This window comes from Drosophila elegans, unplaced genomic scaffold, assembly GCF_018152505.1.
Source record: "Drosophila elegans isolate 14027-0461.03 unplaced genomic scaffold, ASM1815250v1 contig_520, whole genome shotgun sequence".
In the NCBI taxonomy this organism is placed as follows: domain Eukaryota; kingdom Metazoa; phylum Arthropoda; class Insecta; order Diptera; family Drosophilidae; genus Drosophila; species Drosophila elegans.
Genome location: NW_024545903.1, coordinates 1945895 through 1966438, shown reverse-complemented (window position 1 = coordinate 1966438; position 20544 = coordinate 1945895). Strand labels below are relative to the sequence as shown.

The 20544-nt window shown below is 42.2% G+C and overlaps 2 protein-coding genes across 2 annotated transcripts; both read right to left on the bottom strand.

Annotated features, from left to right (window-relative positions):
- Nucleotides 1-365: 365 nt before the first annotated feature.
- Nucleotides 366-2733, bottom strand: LOC108149137 (solute carrier organic anion transporter family member 74D). Its single transcript, XM_017276543.1, has 5 exons — nt 2576-2733; nt 2293-2522; nt 1918-2238; nt 686-1856; nt 366-619 (listed from the first exon to the last, which is right to left on the bottom strand). Exons 1-5 carry the CDS (start codon nt 2713-2715, stop codon nt 442-444), a joined length of 2040 nt encoding a protein of 679 aa, XP_017132032.1. The 5' UTR covers nt 2716-2733; the 3' UTR covers nt 366-441.
- A 203-nt stretch (nt 2734-2936) lies between these two features.
- On the bottom strand, nt 2937-8985 carry LOC108149123 (solute carrier organic anion transporter family member 74D). The gene is made up of 8 exons (XM_017276523.2): nt 8900-8985; nt 7489-8249; nt 7137-7366; nt 6737-7069; nt 4936-5798; nt 3693-3824; nt 3304-3623; nt 2937-3240 (listed from the first exon to the last, which is right to left on the bottom strand). The coding sequence occupies exons 2-8, from the start codon at nt 7806-7808 to the stop codon at nt 3066-3068; spliced, it is 2373 nt and encodes a 790-aa protein (XP_017132012.1). The 5' UTR covers nt 7809-8249; nt 8900-8985; the 3' UTR covers nt 2937-3065.
- Nucleotides 8986-20544: the final 11559 nt, after the last annotated feature.

Here is a 20544-nt window from a genome sequence, read left to right as displayed (position 1 = left end):
CAGATAAGACAGTGGGGATCAGACAGGCGACATTTATCAACCATGTATAAGATGTAATTTTAAGAGCAGCTATGTTAATTGACGGGACTCCCTTATCACGATTTCGCATCTGTTTCGGAAATGTGTGAAATTCTGGCACACCTCTTCCATCATTGTTAGGCCACGTCTTCTTCAGATACAAATTTACTTATCAAAGTGCAAAAAATAGGATCTTCACTTATTTATGATGGCTTATATAAGTCTCTTCTGTGAATTTTAATCCAAAAAACAAGCAACCCACATTACCTGAGTTGTTAGATTAAACTCTATTTGTATTTTTTCATGGGACCAATAAAATTTTAAACACTTGAACTTATACACACAGCTTTTGGTTTTACAGATTATAATTGGCATTTCGGAAATTACAGGCAGAATACAGTTTTCTTACAATTAACTTAAAATTCATGTGGGAACCATTTCTTTTTGTTTTTCCTTAAGCTCTATTACATCTTCCTGATTGTTCGGCTTGACGGCTTCCTCTTCATCGAAGACTTTCATGTCCTTGGCATGATACCAGACGCCAATATTCCAAAAACTACCAAGAAAAATTAAAGACGCACACACAAGGTTCATTGTGTACCTAAAGGAAAGGTGAAAGGAAAAAGTTAAATTTAAGTTTTATTTTATGCTAAAAGCAACTACTCACCTCAAGGACTTCGTGTCGTATATCCAGCAGTTACCCTTCGAGCTACATGTCTTGCCCCACACCAGACAATAGCTGTCCAGCATCCAGCCAAAGACAATGGGGCTAGGAATGAAGGTCAGCACGGAGTAGACCATACTGCCAAAGCCCAGGGAAAAGGTCTTGTCCCTCGAGGGAACGCATCGCAGGGCCAAAAGCAGGTTGCTCGATCGCCCAGTAGCCCCCACGAACTTCAGGAAGCACATGACGGCCAAGAAGATAAGAAACTGTTTGTTGCAATCCACCGGACAGGCTCCGTCCACGGCGATCTCCGACTGGAAGGCGGCCAGTGATGTGACACTCGACAAAGTGGTCAGGTTGGGGGACCTGTCCATGCACAGACAGCCTGTGTAAATGATTCTTCCCAGATCATCCAGACCCTTTTCGGTGCATCCCGCATGGCAGGCGGATATGTAGGTGATGTTTTCCGGACTGCAAACCGGAGCATAGTACACATACTCACAGTCACACGAGGCACTGCAACTGTCGCCGATTGGCAGAATGGACAGTGAGTTGGCCCGATCGCTCTCGTCACATCCCACCAGGATGTAGCAAAGGATGCCGGCCACCGTGAGGTAGTCCACCACAAAGTTCCAGGCAGCCATCGCCCTGGCACTCGGCTTGTACTTGGAGATCACATATCCAGAGATCAGTACACCTGCGGCGGAGAAGCCCAGCGCCCAGGTTCCCGTGGCCATGGTGGCAGTCGAAGCCGACTGACGGTACTGAATCTCTATGTACTTCGGGGTGAATATCCAGTAGGGCATGTAGCCGAAGAAGTAGAGTATCGAGGCCAGCATGTTGTAGACATACACCTTGTTGCCCGCAAGACGTTTCAGCGAGTCTAGCATATCCTGAAAGGAACGCTTCGCCAGTGGGACATCCTCCTCGCCTTCGGCTCTTAAACGTCTTGCCTTGGCACTGGGCATCTCCTTGGGAAACATGGCCACAAAGAATGCCGATATCAGCAGGATAAAGGTGATCAGAATCCAGCCCAGCCACCAGGCTCCCATCCAGCGTGGGTCCTTTGTGGTAATCAGAGGCGTCTTGAAGGGATCGATGTAAAGCCGGAGACACAAGGAGACCATGGAGAAACCCATTGCAGGACCCAGCATCCTCAGAAAGGTGGTCCAACCTTTGGGAAGTATACTATCAATTAATATAATTTAGATTAGACAACTTGTTTCAAACCATACTAAGCATAGCTGGCGTCTTGGAACTCGCAGAGTTATCGTCCATGTAGGAGAGACCCGGAGCGTAGAAAAGGGAACAACCAATGCCCCCAATAAACTGGGCGATGAAGAACAGCACGATGGGCGTGTAGTCGCCAGCACCCTCCACACAGTTCGAGTCCTTTGCATGGCACAGAGCGTCATTGTTATCCGTGGCATTGACTGAAGTGTCAACGGATTCCTTCAGTATGTACTCCTCGGTCAGTCTCAGTGCCTCTTCGCCGGCTCCGTAGAAAAAGTGCGGGGTCAACATGAGCAGGCAGAAAAGGGCTATTATGATGAGGCCTACAAAACACAAACTATTGACCAAGCGAGGGGATTCTACTTAAGGCACATTACCCAAGGCAACCCAACGCGGGCGATGACCTCTACTGGCATAGTAGCTCAAAAAGGCCGACGAGAAAACAGTGCTTATATCATTGCCCACCGTTATGAGACCCGATATCTTGGTGGGTATATTGAAGCGCTTCTCCATCGTCGTAATCGTTCCAGTGAAGTAGGTAAAGGCCATGGCCAGAAAGCAGCTAGCTATGCCGTACATGATCACAAACATATGCGCAGTGGCAAATCTGGAGATCAGGATAGTGTTATCGAACAATTTGGCCAGAGCAGAACTATCTACCTCTGTAAAGCGGGTCCCTTGAATACAGAGAGACCACAGAACGTATCCGATGATTCCTGTTCCTCCTGCCTCTCATTTGCATTTCTCCCGGCTTCTTTATCCTTCAAAAACCTGGAGGTTTCGATCTCTTCACTGGCCATGTCGATCCTTCACTGTCGAACTGCTTCGAAACACTGAACCCCCTAGTCAGGAGCTGGTTACAATCGACTTGCGGCATGGGGGTAAACAAAAAAAAGCTGCGAGATAACTAGATAACGACCTTCATTTTTATAGCTTAGTCCGTGTGAGATTTATCTTTCTAATCGGGATCTGGTCTTTAATTGTCAGCAATTACCATACGAGTATATACAGTGGGGCAACCTTACTGTTACAATACCGTTTATTATGGTACTGGACTCTACGGGGGAAATCACACATGGATATTGACAAGTCAAGGCACCAAAACTCTCTCTCGCTTGACACAGCACTTATGGGTAAAAATAACTTATGTCTAGATCTCTGTATTCTTCTCGTTGTTGGCCTCCTCCTCGAGCTGCACAATCTTCATCTCCACCTCCTTAACGTCCTCGTCGAAGATTTGCAGGTCCTTGGCGTAGTACCACACCCCCAGATCAAAAATGGCTCCAATGGCAATAAAGACGGCTGCGGTGAAATTCAGGGTGTATCTAAAATGGGAATTATCGAATATTGTAATATTAAATATTCAATGACTTTGTGAAAGGACTCACCTCATGGAGAGCGGATCGTAGAGCCAGCAGTTTCCCTTATTTGTGCAGGTCTTGCCCCACACCAGGCAGACCCTGTCGAAGACCCAACCGAAGAAAATCGGACTGGGAATGAAGGCCAGCATCGAGCACATGGTCATGCCAAAGCCCATGGCTGCCGTCTTGTCCTTTTCCGGAACACAACGCACGGAGACCAGGAAATTGGAGGCTCTGCCGCTAGCCCCCACGAACTTCAGGCAGCACATTACGGCCAAAAAGGCCACGAATTGCGTCCAACAGTTCACAGGACAGGCTCCGGGCATCGCCTGCCCCTTCGCTAGCTCCTATCAAAATAAGTCGAACCTAAGTTCTAAGGCCTCAATGGTGTAAAGTAGTATGGGTAAATAGTTTACCTCCAATTGAGTTAAAGCCGATGTGTCCTCTCTGAAGTTATCGCTGCTCAAATCGGAGCTAGTAAGGCGCTTGAATTGGCCGGTGGAATTGCCGCTCTCGTTGCCCGGAATGCAGGAACAATCATAGAAGATCTAAGAGAATTCGAGAAAAGTAGTAGTTATTATAGTAGTACTACACGCAGAAAGTATTATAATTTCAGTCAGATGTTAGCAACGCAGTAAAGGAGACATTTCCGACCCTATAAAGCATATATATTCTTGTTCATGGATCACTAGAGAATTCGATCTAGCCATGGAAACTATCAGCAACGGAACGAGCCGGATCGGGCGACTATAGCATATAGCTCCTATAAGAACACTCGGGTAAAAAATGATAACTTTTAATTAATTATAAATTATAACTTTGCTGTTCTTTCTTTTTTTTATAGTTCTTCAATATTTTGTTTAAATATAATCAAAATCGGACGATTATATTATATAACTCCCATGGTATTGTAATAATTTTTAACTTTTCTAAGTTTAAATGTTTTTTTGTAATTCTTTTGAACATATAAATGGTTTTAAAACTCAGAACTACGCTCTTAATTTTATTCAAATCGAAAATTGATATCATATGGCTGCCATAGGAACGATCAAATAATTGGGGTGAAGATTATAATAGCTTGGAATGGAATTTAATAGATACTCATATAATTCGAAATTAAGATGTTTAAAATTTGCTTTGTTTTTTGCAATAGCTGCAGGGGTAAATAAACTTAGACTTGCCGAAATTTGCTTCCTTTCTTGTTTTTAAATGAAACACCTTGATTTCCAATAACCCTAAATACAATTTCTTTCGCTATCGACACTAGATGTAAACAAAACTAAAATATATTATGTCCTCAGCATTTGGTTAGAACTACTAAACTATATTCAGATTTCTTGAAAGCCATAAATATAATTTCAAACCAAAGATTACAAAAACCCTTAAATATAGATACTTAAGACATACTATGTTTTCCACAAACTTTTTTTTTCCAGTACGGTTTAAAACATTTATCTACAAAACTGTGTTCAGATATCTATAAATCCATAACTTTAATTTCAGTTAAACTAGAGGCATAGATAACATCAACTCTTAAATACAATTACTAATGTAAAAAGCAAACCTCAAAGATGCTATGTCATTTCGACAAACTCCCCATTTTTTCCAGACTGTTGTAGTTATAAATAAAGATTACATTTTTTTTGTAATTGCACTTACCTTTTTGCCCTCCGAATTGACGTGCAAACTTTTGCATCCCGCATGGCAGGCGGAGATGTAGGTCATTTTGTTTTCTCCACAAACTGGAGAGTACCGGACGTAGTCGCAGGAGCAGGCCGAATTGCAGGTGGTGGTGTTGCCCGCCAGGGAGCTATCGTGAATATTGACTATCACCGAACTCTCATTTCCCGGGCAGCCGATGAAAGCGTAGGCCAGAATTCCGGCCACCGTGAGGAAGCCCACAATCACGTTCCAAGCGGCCATATACCTAGCCCTTGGCTTATAGCGCGAGATGATGAAGCCGGACAGCAGCACTCCCACGGCGGAGAAGGCCAGGGCCACGGTTCCGGTAACCATGGAGGAAGTGGCCGCCGACTGGCGGTACTGCACCTCGATGTACTTGGGCGTGAATATCCAGTAGGGTGTGTAGCCCACCAGGTAGAAAATGCTCGACAGGGTGTTGCACATGTACGTCTTGTTGGTGATCAGGCGGCGGAAGGTCTTCAGCATGTCCTGGAAGGAGGCTTTCGCCTCCATCGGTGCCTTCTGCTCCAGTTCGGCAGTCAGGCGCTCCCTCTCCGTATTCTTTAACGACAGTCGCTCCCTTTCACGCCGACGGTTCTCCTCCACCTTCCGGCGGGCCACTGCTCTGGGCAATTCCTTGGGAAACATGGAGAGGAATACGCCGGAGAAGGAGAGCAGACCGCCCATCACCAGCCAGCCCAACCACCAGGCACCCAGCCAGCGAGGATCCTTGTTGTTGATCACCGGATGCATCTGCGGTGCAATGTATAGCCGCAGGCAGAAGGATGCCAAAGCATAGCCGATGGCAGGACCCAACATGCGCAGGAAATACGAGAGACCTTAAAAATGGACAATAAACTTACATTTAGCAACTTACGTAGAGAAGATTATTCTATAAATTTTAATTTATCTTAGTATGGGGTTCAATTAATGCCACACGTTGCAGTTTTGGTTATCTTACTAGAGATAAGCATATCTTTTAAGCTAAAATTACAAACAGTGAGCGATTAGTTTGTCTAGCTGCTTATAAAATATTTAGAAGAGATAACTCACTATTATCTGACATTAAACAACAAAGTATTGAAGTCAAAAATGTATATCAACTGCAACTTGCAAACCCATCACTTGTTTAGAAATGGGGCAAAAATATTTAACAGAGAGAATAAATCTTTTTCCATCAAATTTACTGTATAAATTTTCTTGACTAACAGCGATTAAGCCATTTTAAATTAACAATTTTTACGTGGATTGGATTAAAATGTTTGCTTACGCTTTTGAGCTAGGTACCTATTAAAAAAGTCGGAGCACTCGATATAATATTTATATGTTAAATCGCCAGAAACTCATTACACATAAACCAATTTTCTGAATTTTATATTATTTTTGTTTCAGAATGTGGATTTATGTGTAATGATAATATATAACGAACAATAGTTTACTACTAAATATTCTTTGACCTTCACCCTTTAAGTATTTGTATTCTATGCATTGCTTTCATAATTTTTTTGAAGTTGAGATAATTTTTATTTTTTCAGCAAGCTTAAAGTATTTTATAGATGCCAACTTTTTAGGCTAGTATATTATTGTAATACCCAAACTTTCGGATAAGGAGCTTCCTTTTGCGCTCAAACAAATTGAAGCTGAATCAGCGTGAAAAAGCCACTTTTCCAGTTTTGGTTGTGTTAACTTATCACACTAAACACACAGAGGTTCAAGGCAAGAGATTAACATATTCTACAGTTTTACAGTTAAGGTTGGCTAGAACCGGTTTACTCACTTAGCAAAGCAGGAGTCTTGGACTTTTTAGTGTTATCGTCCATGTAGGATACACCCAAAGTGTAGTACAGGGATCCTCCAATTCCAGATATAAACTGCGCCACAAAGAGCAGCAGTTGTGGTGCGAAGTTCCCTTCGCCGACCTCGCACTCCGCTCCGCCTCCATTCAAGCGGCAAAGGGTCTTCGATCGCTGCTCCTCGATGGCCTCCATGGTGGCATTCTCATCGGGCATTCCGCCAAACTCCGAGGTCAGAGCCAGTGCATCCTCCCCGGGGCCGTAGAGAAAATGTGGTGCGGTGGTTAGAACGCAGAACAGGACGATGGTGAGAAGACCTAAGGCAAACAGTTTTATAAGTCCCAGAAACGGGGAAAACTTTTCCAGTAAATGTACAAGTCTTACCAAAACCAATCCATCTCGGCCGATGGCCCTTTCCCGCATAGTAGGCCAGCACTGCAGACACCAAAGTCTGACTAATGTCATTCCCCACCGAGATAATGCCTGTGTTCTTCGAGGGTATCTTAAAACGCTTCTCAATGGTGGTGATCGTGCCATTAAAGTAGGCATACGTCATCGAAAAGATACAGCCTACGATGCCGTAGAGTAGAACATAAGCTGTTTGATTGGCAAAGCTACAGGGGATTAAGTTTATAAAGGATTACATTATGTTTACTCATTATTCAATACTTTCTGAGATCGATTTATACTCAAAGATTTAACTCTCGAAGTTATACAAGTGCTTTGGCTAACATACCGCTGGTAGAACTTTCCCTTGAATATCCAAAAGCCGCAAGTCACGTTCTTCTCCAGCGGCGATTCCTCCAGCAGTTTGTTGATTTCCGCCGTCATAAGGCGATCCTGCGCGGATTTCTGTTTCTTCTTTTTGGTTTTGCCTGTCCTGGGAGTGGGCTCCTCATCCCCCAGATTGATGCCAGCCTCCTTCTCCTTGTCGTTGGCCTTGCCGTTGTCCAGTAGTCTGGACTCAACATCGGTCTCATCCCGAACCCCTGGGCTGCTGGCCTCCACATCCTGCTCCTCGGGTCCCAGACTGCTGGGATTCTCGCTCTGCACCATTCTAATTGGTCTTACTTGGGTCGCGATCTCACTTGGCACATCGGTCTCTTCCGCTTTGTGGCACCGGCACTCAGACGCTCAAACACACATGCACACAGTTGCTCACAAATGTTTCTTAATTTTCGCGGGCAATTAGCTGGCTTCTTGGGGATGGGATCTAGAAAACAACCTGGCGCATGGACGTTCGCGGATCGAGTGGCATGATGTGGTTCGGCGGCCGCGGATCTTAACTCTCGCATCCAGACAGACCTCTTCAAGCTCTCGCCCAAAATAGTGACGTTCCGACAGTTTGTATCAAATATTGTATCAAAATATTATCTCAGGCCGAGTTATCACTCCTCAGAGCCATTGAGCTAATCTTGAGAAAGTTGATCTTCGCTCATGCTGCTTCTGTTGTCGCCTGCGAAATTTACAATTTGTTTGCGGGTTGAGCTTCGGGTACTAAAAATATATAAAATAGACAGCTAAAGTGTGTGATAAGGCCGGCTCCAGACGGAAGATGTGCAGCGGGCGATGGGACTTATCTTAGAGCGCCAGGTTTGCACATTGATGAGCACGTAAATCTCGGCCCAGTCATTGCCAGAGATTTCCAGGGAAATAATATAAGAACTACAGATACCCACCGAGGCAAACACTATAGTTGCCTGCTCATTGTTTTTGTTTCGGATTAGGGACGGGATCAATGTGATATAGTGGCTATCGCTGTGTCCCTGTGTGAGTGCCAAATTAGTTTAGTCAGAGCGCTGGAGAGCGGATTTGCCTTACGGGTATTTCGTTTATTATTGTCAGTCTGGATTCAGTCCGGATTCGGCTTTTCCCCACGCCCCCACGCCGAAAAAAAAACAGAGAATCTTTCTCTATTATTTAACGTGTATCCCCATGTGTGTGTCCGTATGTAGAGCTTATGTGTCGCCACAATTCACTTAGCATATTTAAATTTATGCGCAGCTTATCACTTGAACTTTATCTTGATTGTGCTGTTCTTGATAAATATTTGAATAGCAACTTTTCCACAACTTCGCCCCTTGAACTTTCTTTTCTTTCACACTTCGGGCTAATTCTTGTAATTTATTTGCCCTTGCATAACTTACGAGTACTATTTATTTATTTAGATTTGTTTTGTTTCGATCGCGGTTCGCGGTTCAGCAAAGGCGGTAGCTGAGACGATCTTAATTCGGACAAGATCGTAAGCGAACTAAACTAAACTAATCTAAGCGCAGCGTGTTGTGGATGCTCCACGAAATGCTCACTCATCTCAGGAAGATTTCTCATACATTTCACTTGCCGAGCCCACTCGGAAAGCTTAGCTTTAACTTCGACTTGAATTCGGATTTGGGTTCGGACTCATGCTCATTAGCTTTGTATTTTGACTGTGTCACTGACATCAATTCGCAGTCAAAATAGTTAGATCGCAGGTATCTATATATATGCGAATGTTCTTATGTAGCTCAAGTAAATTGGGTACTCTCTGTCGAATCGGCGGATGAATGACAGCGAATGAAAGTGAAACCGTTGAGTAATTATGGGCATTTACAAAGAGCATTTGCTTTCTGTTTAGATTTTTTTCTGTGATGTGGAGTGAAAAAAAAAAATCAATATTGTTACAGAAAACATTACAAATGTATATATTTTTTGGCTTTTAATATATATAGAATCCACAAGCTTAAGAAAAAACAAACTAAAACAGAGCAGCACGCGTTTGAAGCAGCTTTTCAATGAGGAAGAAAATCGAACAGATCAAACTAAACTGTTGCCAATTTGTGGTATTATGTTAGAGATAAATAAGGCCTGCGGTTGCCAGTGGCATCAATCCACCCCCCCAGACACTAAGATGTTCTATAGTCTTGGGTATCAGGTTTCCAAGAAAGCTCCCCCAGACACTTGCTCTCCCACTTATTTTTTAGATCGTAAACGATAAGCTACACTAGCCAACGAATTTCCCCATCGCCAGCAAATTGAATTCAAATTGCAATTACAACGAGCACATATGTAGGCAGTGGCAGTAGCTTAAAAATAATCCCAGGACATGACTTGGCAAAGAAACACACACATATGCAGATGTATCCTTAAAGGGAACATCATATGTTCCGGCAGGGCAATAAAAATCAAAGGCATAATTTCATGATATCAATTGAGCGGCAATAAAATGCCAGCCGAAGCATGTTTATTATTATTTCATATTATTAGTATTTTTCATTTTCCCAACACCAGCTGCCGTCTCACTCGCTTTTCCGCTCTACTTCTATGTTGGCATAGGCAAAACAAGGAAAACAGGAGCAAATGTGACCGCGGTTGCTAGGGGGGGATTTCCATATACCATTTGCCACTAGGGCTCAGCATAAATAACAACAAATGAGCCGAATGCGCGAAAAAGGGAGAAAGATATAGCCACACAATGTAGCATCTTTATCTTTGTTGTTGTTACGGTCTGCCTGTAAGTATGCTATATATATATATCTATACCTATATATGGACAAATGTGAAAGAACCCGCAATTCGAGCTGCTTTCTTTATGTCGCTGGCACGCGTTCGGTTTGCGATTTTATTTCCGGCCAAAACGTATGCAAATGTGTACGACCCCGCCCCCTTGATTTTCTCCGAATTTTCCCCGCCCCTCCTTCTTATCGCTGCGGCACACATAAACCAAGCGGAAGATGAAGCTGCAAGCGTTGACAATAAATAATAATTTTTTGTTTCTCCAACTGAATCGCCATGAATTATAAACGCGAATGCGAAACTTGCTTATCTCACGCCAGGATATGGAAAGTGGAGTTCCACCATCTGAATGGGAGTCTCAAGTGAGGCGCAAGATGAATGCCAAGACGGCTTACCGACGCCACAGCAAATAGCAAATAGCAAACAGCATCCGAGTGTGAATGCGAATGCGAGTGCGAATACATTCCCATGCGGAGTTTCCGCTTCCGGTGGTAAAACGCGGGCGGAGAGACGTGCCAACTAAACCGCTTAAGCACTCAATTTGCGCGTGAAAAGGAACTTGACACCCACACATATCTGTGTGGGTGTGTTTGTGTGTGTGTCTGTGTGTGGGTAACCACATAGGCCCAACTCCACCCACCCCCTCCCCTTGGCCAACCGCGGCACATGTCAGCACTTTGTTGTGATTTCCGTTTCCGCTGTCGCTACATCCTCGTCACCCCAACGCCCATCATCCGTTTACCCCTTCGTCGTATGTGTGAGTGTGAGTGTGAGTGTGGGTGTGAGTGGTTATGTGTGCTTATTGATATTGTTGTCTTCCTTGAATTCGCATTTAACGGCAGTTAGCATACGTTTCAGTTACAAGTGATGTATACTTAAATGCTGAAAGGGTAGTCAGGAATTTTATTAAACATTGTCAAAGTCAAGTTTGAATTTTCTCAAAATTAAATTTTAGTAGCCAAAAAAAAATTGTCATAGAATCTAAACTATTGTTACATGAATTTCAAAACTATTGGGTATGAAAAATTTTTATAAAAGATGAGTATTAAATTAATACCATGAATGTATTAAAATAAAACTTGTGTGGCTAAAAAAAAGACCTTAGACTACAGTTTTAGACGGTACAGAAAATAAACTTAAACTTATATTAGTCAGTATTGAATTAGTACTGAAACTTTAATACTGTCTGTAGATTGTTTTCCAGACTCACTTATTAATACTTAACATTTGTTTTTTTATTTGCTTGTAGGGATACATCTAATTCTTCAAACTATAACCATAGCTGTTTATGGGGAAAACAACCAAAATGCCACACTTTAGTTTAGAAATATAAATTAAACGCACGATAGGTTCAATTGAAATTATTTCTTGATTTTATTAGCTGTGCTCGGAGTTGCAGCGATTTCGTATAACTGACTTGCAGAAAGCTTGACTTAAAATTTTTATACATGCTCATCTGAATAGATAACGCGACAAATGTAGCGAGATAAGAAAGACGAAGAACAATAACCATGCAAGCTGTATAACAGCCTTGCATGTGCAGCGCACACTTATGAGCATTTGACTAGGTGCTGGCGGTCAGCTCTAAACAATAGCGAAAGCAAAATATTTTATTTTCACATCAGATTATTTAAAGTAAATTATTTTTATTTCCTTCCTATTCAATTTAAATCTAAAAATATTTGGTACCTTCAATTAAAGTTTAATTTCTTAAAAATAAATAGCATTTTGAAGTCGGATTTTCATTAGATAATATAAATTATTTTAAAATTAAAATTGTGCGAGGATTGCGTTATTACATTTTTGCTTAATATAAATATAGTTTCTGAAAGTGGATAAGGGAATCTTTGTTATATAGAAGTATGTGGTATTTACATCGAAAGGCTTTCAGAAGTCAAACACTATGTTTTTCAAGATATGTTCTGGCATCTGCCTATTATAGGGTATTAAAACTTCCAAGTAAAACCTCTACTAACTCCTTTTATTGTGTTCATTGTAACCCTTGATAGGCGTAAATGTATTTATTTGTGACTTGCCCTATGACGCCGCACCCCCTGGAGCATCCAGAACCCCCTGCTTTATTCAACCCTCTCTCCACTCCGTTCGTCAAGGTTGCGTGTGTGTCAAATTAGGGTTAAATGCTTCTCCCTTTCCATCCGTTCATCCGTCCATACTCCCATCCACCCAGCCACCCATCCACCCATCACTTCCCCTGTCTTCTTAGCTAATTTGTTGTTTTTACTTGGATTTTTTATGCGGCGCTTTTGTTGCGGAATACTTTTCGGGCAGCTTAGGAGTTTTGAATGCTATACGCCCGACTGCCTTTGGCCTTAAGTAGGTCTTAAGTCTTCATTTGTCTACTCCTGCCAGCGAAATTATGCTACTCTGTACCTCAACTCCTCCGAAGTTAGCGCTTAATATGCCGACCGCATGGAAAACCCACAATTTTCCAGTCCAATTTTTGCTGTCAATTTAAGTTGTAATTAACAGACCGACGGCTGAGCACCCCTCCCACTCCCCCCTGCCAAATAGTGGTCGAAAACCCAAAAAAAAAAAAAAATAAAAGAATATTGGGAGTCATGGGTGAAAATGTGGGGGAAAGCATATGGCATGCAGCTCACGTACGCTCATTACGCATTTGATAAATTTAGCATGAAAGGAGGGGTGGATGCAAACAGCACACCTTGAGCTCCCATCCTGGGGAAAAAATGAATACCCCACAGCAAATGTCAAAATAGACAATGCAGAGATTACCTGAATTACCCGGGAGCTGGAGAAACTCATTCACTTTCGGCACATAATTAATCAAAAAATGGAAGCTCGAGCCGTCCGCCTTTGGGGCATCCGACATTCGGCCGGATTTGGGTCATTAAAAACGTCCCGGCCAATGGGCGTGCATAATGAGCTCGACGGCCAAAAGGATTAAGAACCGAAAGCTGCCCAACATTTTTAATGTTCCCCTCATGCGCTGCGGGTCGCTGCCTCTGGCCTTCCATTTGCTTTGTCTTGATTCCTTGCCAGTGGAAGCACTCCATCCGCGGACCCCTCAACCATTCACATTTTTAATTCCTTTGCTTTTTATATTTTGATTCCTTTCTGCCCGTTGTTGATGCATCTTATGCCACTTCGGCGAAAGCGGCTCTGCAAAATAAGCTTAGGAATGGAAAACAAACCGCTGCCTGGCCTCCACGCCAATTTCCCTTTTTCATTGTGTATATTTCTGTGTGGGTATATCTATCGTTTTTCCGATTTTAATTCCTGTTTTTTTCCGCTCGCGTTTACTCAATTAGAGACCTTTCTCTTCTTGGGATACTGCGCTTAACCGGGCACGGTATTTTTCTATTTTTTAGAGCCCAGGCCCGTGACCACTTAAGTATGCTAAGCTCACAGCTTAATCTTGCTCTGGGGTTTGACCTCTTTCGATCACGTTTTGCCTTCGTTTTTAATTGTGTTTCATGCCTTTTTTTGCCTTAACCATTTTCTTAAAATATACTCCTTAGAAAATCCCGGGTTTTCGAGGGAGTAAGCTCGTTTTCATTGATAAATTTCAGGCAATATGCTGTAATAAACTGAAAAAAAAGCAATTTCAGAAACTTAATTTTTCAGCGATTATGTTTGTAAATATTTTCCTGGCCGCCACCCCAGCCCGGGGAAAACCTTTCCAGAATCTGTGTCCAATGAGCAAACCAAAAGACAAGCAAAGTCTCTTTATCATCGACAAACATTGCAGCCCTCTCATCCCCTAAAACATCAAGTTTTACCCACCCTTCGCTGGTCTAAAATATGAATTTATTTTCCATACTTTTCATCTCATTTCTCTTTGTGTTGTTTTTGTCTTTTTTTGTATCATAAGTCCTTGTAAAGTGACCCTTTTAATTTTTTCTGCGCTTCGTATTGTTGCCACTTAATGTATCTGTATCTGTATCTGCTTCACCCCAGCCAGCGTTTTTCCGGCATTTCCCTCGGCTTTTGTTATATCGTTAATATATTCATGCCGCGCATTTTTTGCGGTTTGACACGCTTGTTCTGTTTCGATTCGCCGATATGATCAGGGTTGGGTTTTTTTGTTTTTTTTTGATGAAGGAGTGGAGTTTCTGTCTGATTGAATGTATTAAGGTATCCCTGGCAGTGGAAAGTTCAATTTGCATTCAACTTTTTAATTGCATTCAGTTGTGCAGAAAGTATCTTTTGGCTCCATCTTTCTGTCTGCTTGAATGGAACTTCTTAGAAGTTTATTTCTTAATTTCATTAAAAATATAATTGCACCCAAAGCAGGCAAAAATATTTTTTCAACTTACCAGCAATGCCACTCGCCTTGCGAAAACTTTATTTCTAATCAATGGCCGGAGCCGAATACGTAACTCAACTATTGAGCACTCTAACTAAATTAGTTGGAAAATTAGATTGTCTTTTGTGAGCTCCACTCTTTGGTCCCCGAAATGGAGAAACGACGGCTACGGCATACCAATGCCAAGTGTCCTCTTGGACTGAATCCCGAAATGGCTTCCGGTTGAAGGAGTCGAATGCCACAAGGATATCGCTGGGGGCATTAAACGTTTTCTAATTAAGTGCCCCGTGGCTGGCTCGCTGTTCTCTTATTTTATTGTTGTTCTGGGCCAGGATAACGAGAGTTTCTTGGCCAGGACCAGCGATGCGTTTCTCTTTCGATTTGTAATTTTCCGCAAAAAAGGGTTAAAAATTGTAAATGGAAATTCGCCACGGTGCCAGTTGCACGGACTTATTGGATTAGAAGAAAACTGCCTTGGTTCTGCTTCGATGTACTGACTTGGGATGGTTCCAGAAACCGAATACATTTAATGACAGGATTTTACACAACTTGGGATTCATTTCCTCCCCTCTGTTTTCCATTCAATAAATCACGGGGGGAAAAATATATGAAAGACGCGATTATCGGTGTCTTTTCTTCCCAAAAAAAAATAAAAAAATTGCCCATTCCTTGGCCCAAAGTTATTGAATATTCCGTTTTGTGTTTGTTTAATTACCAACTTTTTTCCATTGACAAATGCATTTTAATTTCTCGTCGCTTCTTTTAATATTTGCTTCTGATTTTTAATCTGCCTATTTAATTTTCATTAAGTTTTTCTTTGATGTCCGAACTTTTCTTTTAATTTCCACACAGCGCCTTTTTTCTTTACTATTTGTCTAGGCAATCTTAAGCTTATTTTCTGTTTAATTAGCATTTCGCAGGTGAATGCTCTTAATACTTGGCTGAATGATGAAAAAATGCTTTAAAATACCAACCTTGGTTACTAGAAAATTGCACTATATTTTTGTTAAGCTCTGTAAAGTATGCTAACTTAATATGTTTTTCACCCTTTCCTTACTGTGACCACCATCCAATTTCAATTAAATTCAAATGCAACCAACTGTGAAATAAACAAGAAATCACTTAATGCCAACAATTACGTAAGCAATTAAGTCGCTTTCGAGTGTCCTGCCAAAGGAGTCACCGTCAAACTTTAGCCGACAAGCGAGGCACATCAAATCGAAGTCGATTACGTTGGCAGAATACAAAAGCCAACCAGCTCGACTATACTATTTAACTGGTCAAACATCGAAGGGGGTTCAGAGGTCGGAAAGTCGGAAAAGTTTTTTTGGGAAACCCTCTTCTGCTTATGAAAACAACATAGATTCGGGCAATTTGTTGACTTGTTTGGCATTTGATACTTGCCTGATACGCTTATGGGCCATTTGGGAGAGGGAAACAAGTAAAGCTCACATGCGAGACTGATAAGCTACTTGAATGCTGCAGATTTTCGCCCCCCCAGACTACTGCTTAAAATATTTATAAAAATATGAAAAACGCTGCAATAAAGAAGAAGCGTCCTGTCCCGGCAGACTAAGCTGATATTGTCAAGCCCAACTAGGCGTATGCGTGATGTGTGTGTGTGCGTCCCCAACTATAAGACGAGCACTCACTTACCCCGCCCGCCCACTGTTTTTTATGTGTGCCCTGGCCGATAAAGTCAGCACAATGATAAATCGTTGCAAGGGTCCGGCTTCCAACTCCCATGTGTGTGTATAATCGAATTTTTATTGATACAAGCAGCTTAGGTTGAAAGGATGTGGCCCCAGGACAAATACACAATAAGTCGATACTTGGTCAAATAAAAAATATATACTAATACGCATTTAAATCAATTGGTCCTTATCAAAGGCTTCGCCAACGGTCCAGACAAATTACCTCATGAATATGTTTTAAAGGATGCCAGCCCCCATAATTGGCCATCGATTGTAAGCTGACTTTTCGATTTGGGGCTGTGGCAGAGCTGGGTCAAATGGCCAACAATTTGTATGTGTTTCGATAGTGACTCACTTACTCCGGAGCACTCCGTTTCCAACTTGGCTGTAACTCAATTAGCTGAAAGGCAGCCAGCAAGACAAGGCAAAAATTGTTGATAATTCATTTTTCCTTCGGCAACCCTTTGATTGACTGACTTGCCTCAGAGCATCTTGATAAGATTAATCAAATTTTCATAAATTCTGCGCCACGGAAGCGAAGTGCGGCACAAAGTAGCGTGAAATATGCTCGGCGTGTGGAAGGGATTTAGGCGTAATTGTATAAGAAAGGCGTAAGAACAGAGCTCCCAGCATAATGGATGGGGCTAGATGGAGGCTAGAGGGGGCGGGTAGCTCAGCCTTTCAGCGCGACAATCGAGTTGACAGCGCTAAGAAGTCCTTTGCAACCCCTCGGCCTCATAAAGAAACTCCTCCTCCTCCCCGCCCCATTCCCCGCATCATATAGTTTTCTTTTGTTGCATACTTTTAGGCAGCGCACTTAATTAGCCGCCTTCCTGAATAAAGCAATCTGAAAGGTTGCGAAAATACACTCGTAAAGTGGCGGAAGGGGAAAGGTTTTAGGGGAGACCACAAAATAAATCTTTGGGTAAAACCCCATGTATGCTTGTAGTTTTGCCTCTTTCATTGAGTATTTGCATTTAAAATTCTAAGACGTCTGAAAGCTTCTTTACCGTGGAACGACAATAACGATTTCCCAGTTGTGAGCAATCTTTGGGGTGTTCACATTTCGTGGCCCACTGTAAGCAGGTGGCTTGATGAAGAATGCCCCCAAAAACGAATATAAAATGTAAAACTAAATTTGCACGTTGTTCGCAGCGGCAGAAGAACATGGGTTTTGCCCCAACCAAATACTTTGGAGAGTGAAGGAAAATCTCTGAGAACGGAAGCAGTTTCCTTTACCCAAACCGCTTAAGAATACTCGAATACTCGAAGGATGCGTTGCCAGGACACCTTTACCTCCAGCTATTAGCCAACTGCACACTGTGAAAGAAATAGGGACTTAACAATCTTGACAACTACTTTCCGGTTGACATGCAATTTCCACCGTAGATAAATTGAAGCAAACCTGAAAACTGAAAGCTGAAAACTGTTCAAAAAATCACCGCCAAAGCTGGGGACCCACTGAAATGGGTTGGCACTGCAAATTATTTTAGCTTCTGTTTCTGTTTCTGATTCTGATTCTGTTTCTGATTCTGCCTCATCACTTTTCATCGAGTTTATAATGTGAGTGGCTGGGACGGTGGGCGGGGGGCAGAGGGTTAGCAAAGCCAAACACAATTGCCATCAACGCGCGGGACATGAAACGGAAGCTGGCTTGAAGCCGGCACGAAAATGCATTTGCCACCCAGCAACCAACCAGCATCCCGTAAAAAGCCATCCCAGAGATAGTTGTCTCGATATCGCTGGAGAAGCAGTTTCCGTCCGAAAGCAGGAATTTACTTGACATTTTCATTAGTGCGGCACAGCCACAAAACACTTTGCCAGTCTGCTGCCGGCAAAGGAGCAAAAATAGCAAAATGGGAATGGAATTGGGATTGGGAAGCTGGCAGCCGGCAGCCGGCAGCCAACAGCCGCATTTTCAAAGAGGGCTCACTCGTAGCTGCGTTTTGCCTGCGGTTTCTGGCAGGAATAAAAATGGATAGGATTGCCTGCACAGAACAGCACACATGAGTACAGTGGTATAAGCATTTTGGTTAAGCCTGTCAATAAAAATAAATCAACGACACTGCTGCAAGCTGATATTATATAACAATGAAACTGTAGGGAAACAAAGACCAATAATTTAAAAAACAAAACGAAAACAGAATAGGATCATACTTCTTTCTGTTTTATTTCTAATACAAATATAAATTGATTATACTATAGATACTCTTCTGTGTTTTGAGGAGGTTCTGGTTCACATCTCTTTAAAAAATGGACAGTTTGAATGACAATCAATTAAGTATATTAATGTGAGTAAGATACTAACGTAATTATTTGTTCCCTATATTTTAGCCAAGAAAATACATATTCTATTTGTTATTTCACAAGCTTTTTAGAAGTATAAGTTACCCGACATTTTTCGTTTTAAATTATTTTGAATTGTTTTACGAGTTAAACGATGTATAATATTGTTTATTGTTAGCGTTCATTTTAGTATAATTTGTAATTTTATTAATAATGAGTTTTTATCTGTTTTATTCTCCTTCTGCTTAGTAACAACTTTATAAACAACAAATTTGGCATTTATGCTTACTGCCAAAATGAATGGCTAAAGATGCCTTAAAGCAAATTAACTTAAAACAGGAACTTTTTGTAATTTCCCCGAGCCATTTGAATTTTACAAGATATTTAGGTGCTCCGAAATAAAGTCTCCCTTAAACTTATTTGGCAGTACCCACAGATTCCGCAGAAATGGAATTACCTTATTATTTGTTGCTGAATACGACCGCATTACATGAAAATAGTCCCCGCTACAAGAAGCCGTCTAAGTTTATGTCTACGATTATACACGATTATAATCGATCTTAGAGCTCGTGTTAAAAATATAAATTCAATGGAAACCAATATTACTTCCCTTGGAGTCTACACTACTCTGTATGTTTTAATATTGGGCTTTTTATTAAAGCACCATTTTGGGTCTAAAGTCTTTCGGCTACAATATTCTGGCTAATTTCTAGGCTGTCTAAAAATATTCTTTAACTACTGTATCCACAGTACACATACGCGGTGGCCAAGCAATTGGCAGTCCCATTCCGCCAGTTGAGGACCCCCTGCCCCTGCTGAGCCCACAGATCACGCACATAAACCCCATTTGGAATGGCTTAGTTCTTGGGGTTTCGCAGCCTCACGAAAACATTCCCGGTCCACGTCGACAGTTGTCACAGTTGAACTCGTCTTGGGGGAGTGGGTTCTGGCGGGGATGGGGTTGTTGTACGGGACGGGATGGATGGCGAGTCCGATAGAGAGCTAGAGAGCTTCTCATCTTGATTTCGCAGTGTGCCTGTGCCACTTGGCTCCTTCTGCCCTTTTCTCGGGCCGTGTCTGTGCTCGTGCCTAATGTTGTGGGAAATTGCATTAATTATTCTATTAGCAGCGTAATTCGTTCTTAATTGCATGATAAACTTTATTGCCTTTTAGGAGGATTGTGAGCATAAGTATAAGTATAAGTGTATATTGCATGGCGAGTCACCCCTTCTTGCAGGATTGCCATTCGATGAAATGTTGCGCATAAGTAGAAATTTATTTCACTTAAGTGGACATCTTAGTTAGAGTGTAAGACTTAAGGTTGCGGTAGCTGTTTGCCGGAGATAGCGATGAATTCCGGCCGATTCACGACTCTTGATGGGGTAAGATACTCACTTGCTAACCGGACTGCTTAGCAATTTCAACCTTTTTGCCTTCAAGAAGACTGTTTACCGCACCGACTCTGATTAGCCGCGATTTTGAACAGCACTCGAGGCGATCGCCTATCGGAAATCTATCGGTGGACTGTTCAGTTGAGTTATCTAAGCGAAATCCAATTAAGCTTTATCGCCTCAAATTAATCAACGGGGAACAGCTGAACACAATAGCTAAGCAAACAGAATCGTTCTTAAGTCAACATTAATCAAATCGCAAAACCAAATGAACTTATCGATCTCAGCTAGGTGGAGCAGGTATTCCAGTCTATATAGCTAGTAACTTATGGCACTGGCTGCTATATAGCCCACTCGAGTCGACCTTACCCGCTTTAAAAAATTTCCCTTTCGAGATAAGCCCTGTGAGAGTGGAGTACTCCAGCCGAATTCGAGTTTCGAGCGATCAAAGCGAGTGATTTTGTTTGTTTGATTTTCGATTTTGTACCCCGATTCGATTCAGCCGAGTCCGTGTTTGTTTAGGCCACGAACACGAGCCGGCTCTCAGTTTTTAACCAATATTTACCGCCCCCAGCCGCCGCCCACACAAAATGTTTTGGCCCGGCTTTCATCTCCCCACCACCCATAAATGGTTTTCCTCT

Coding starts and splice junctions, on each gene's coding strand:
- LOC108149137 (XM_017276543.1), bottom strand. CDS start 2,715: ATGGCCAGTGAAGAGATCGAAACCTCCAGGTTTTTGAAGGATAAAGAA. Junction 2,523..2,575: donor AAGGGACCCGCTTTACAGAG/GTAGATAGTTCT, acceptor CCTGATCTCCAG/ATTTGCCACTGCGCATATGT. Junction 620..685: donor TACGACACGAAGTCCTTGAG/GTGAGTAGTTGC, acceptor CCTTTCCTTTAG/GTACACAATGAACCTTGTGT.
- LOC108149123 (XM_017276523.2), bottom strand. CDS start 7,808: ATGGTGCAGAGCGAGAATCCCAGCAGTCTGGGACCCGAGGAGCAGGAT. Junction 7,070..7,136: donor GCCGAGATGGATTGGTTTTG/GTAAGACTTGTA, acceptor TGTTTGCCTTAG/GTCTTCTCACCATCGTCCTG. Junction 3,624..3,692: donor CGGCTTTAACTCAATTGGAG/GTAAACTATTTA, acceptor TTATTTTGATAG/GAGCTAGCGAAGGGGCAGGC.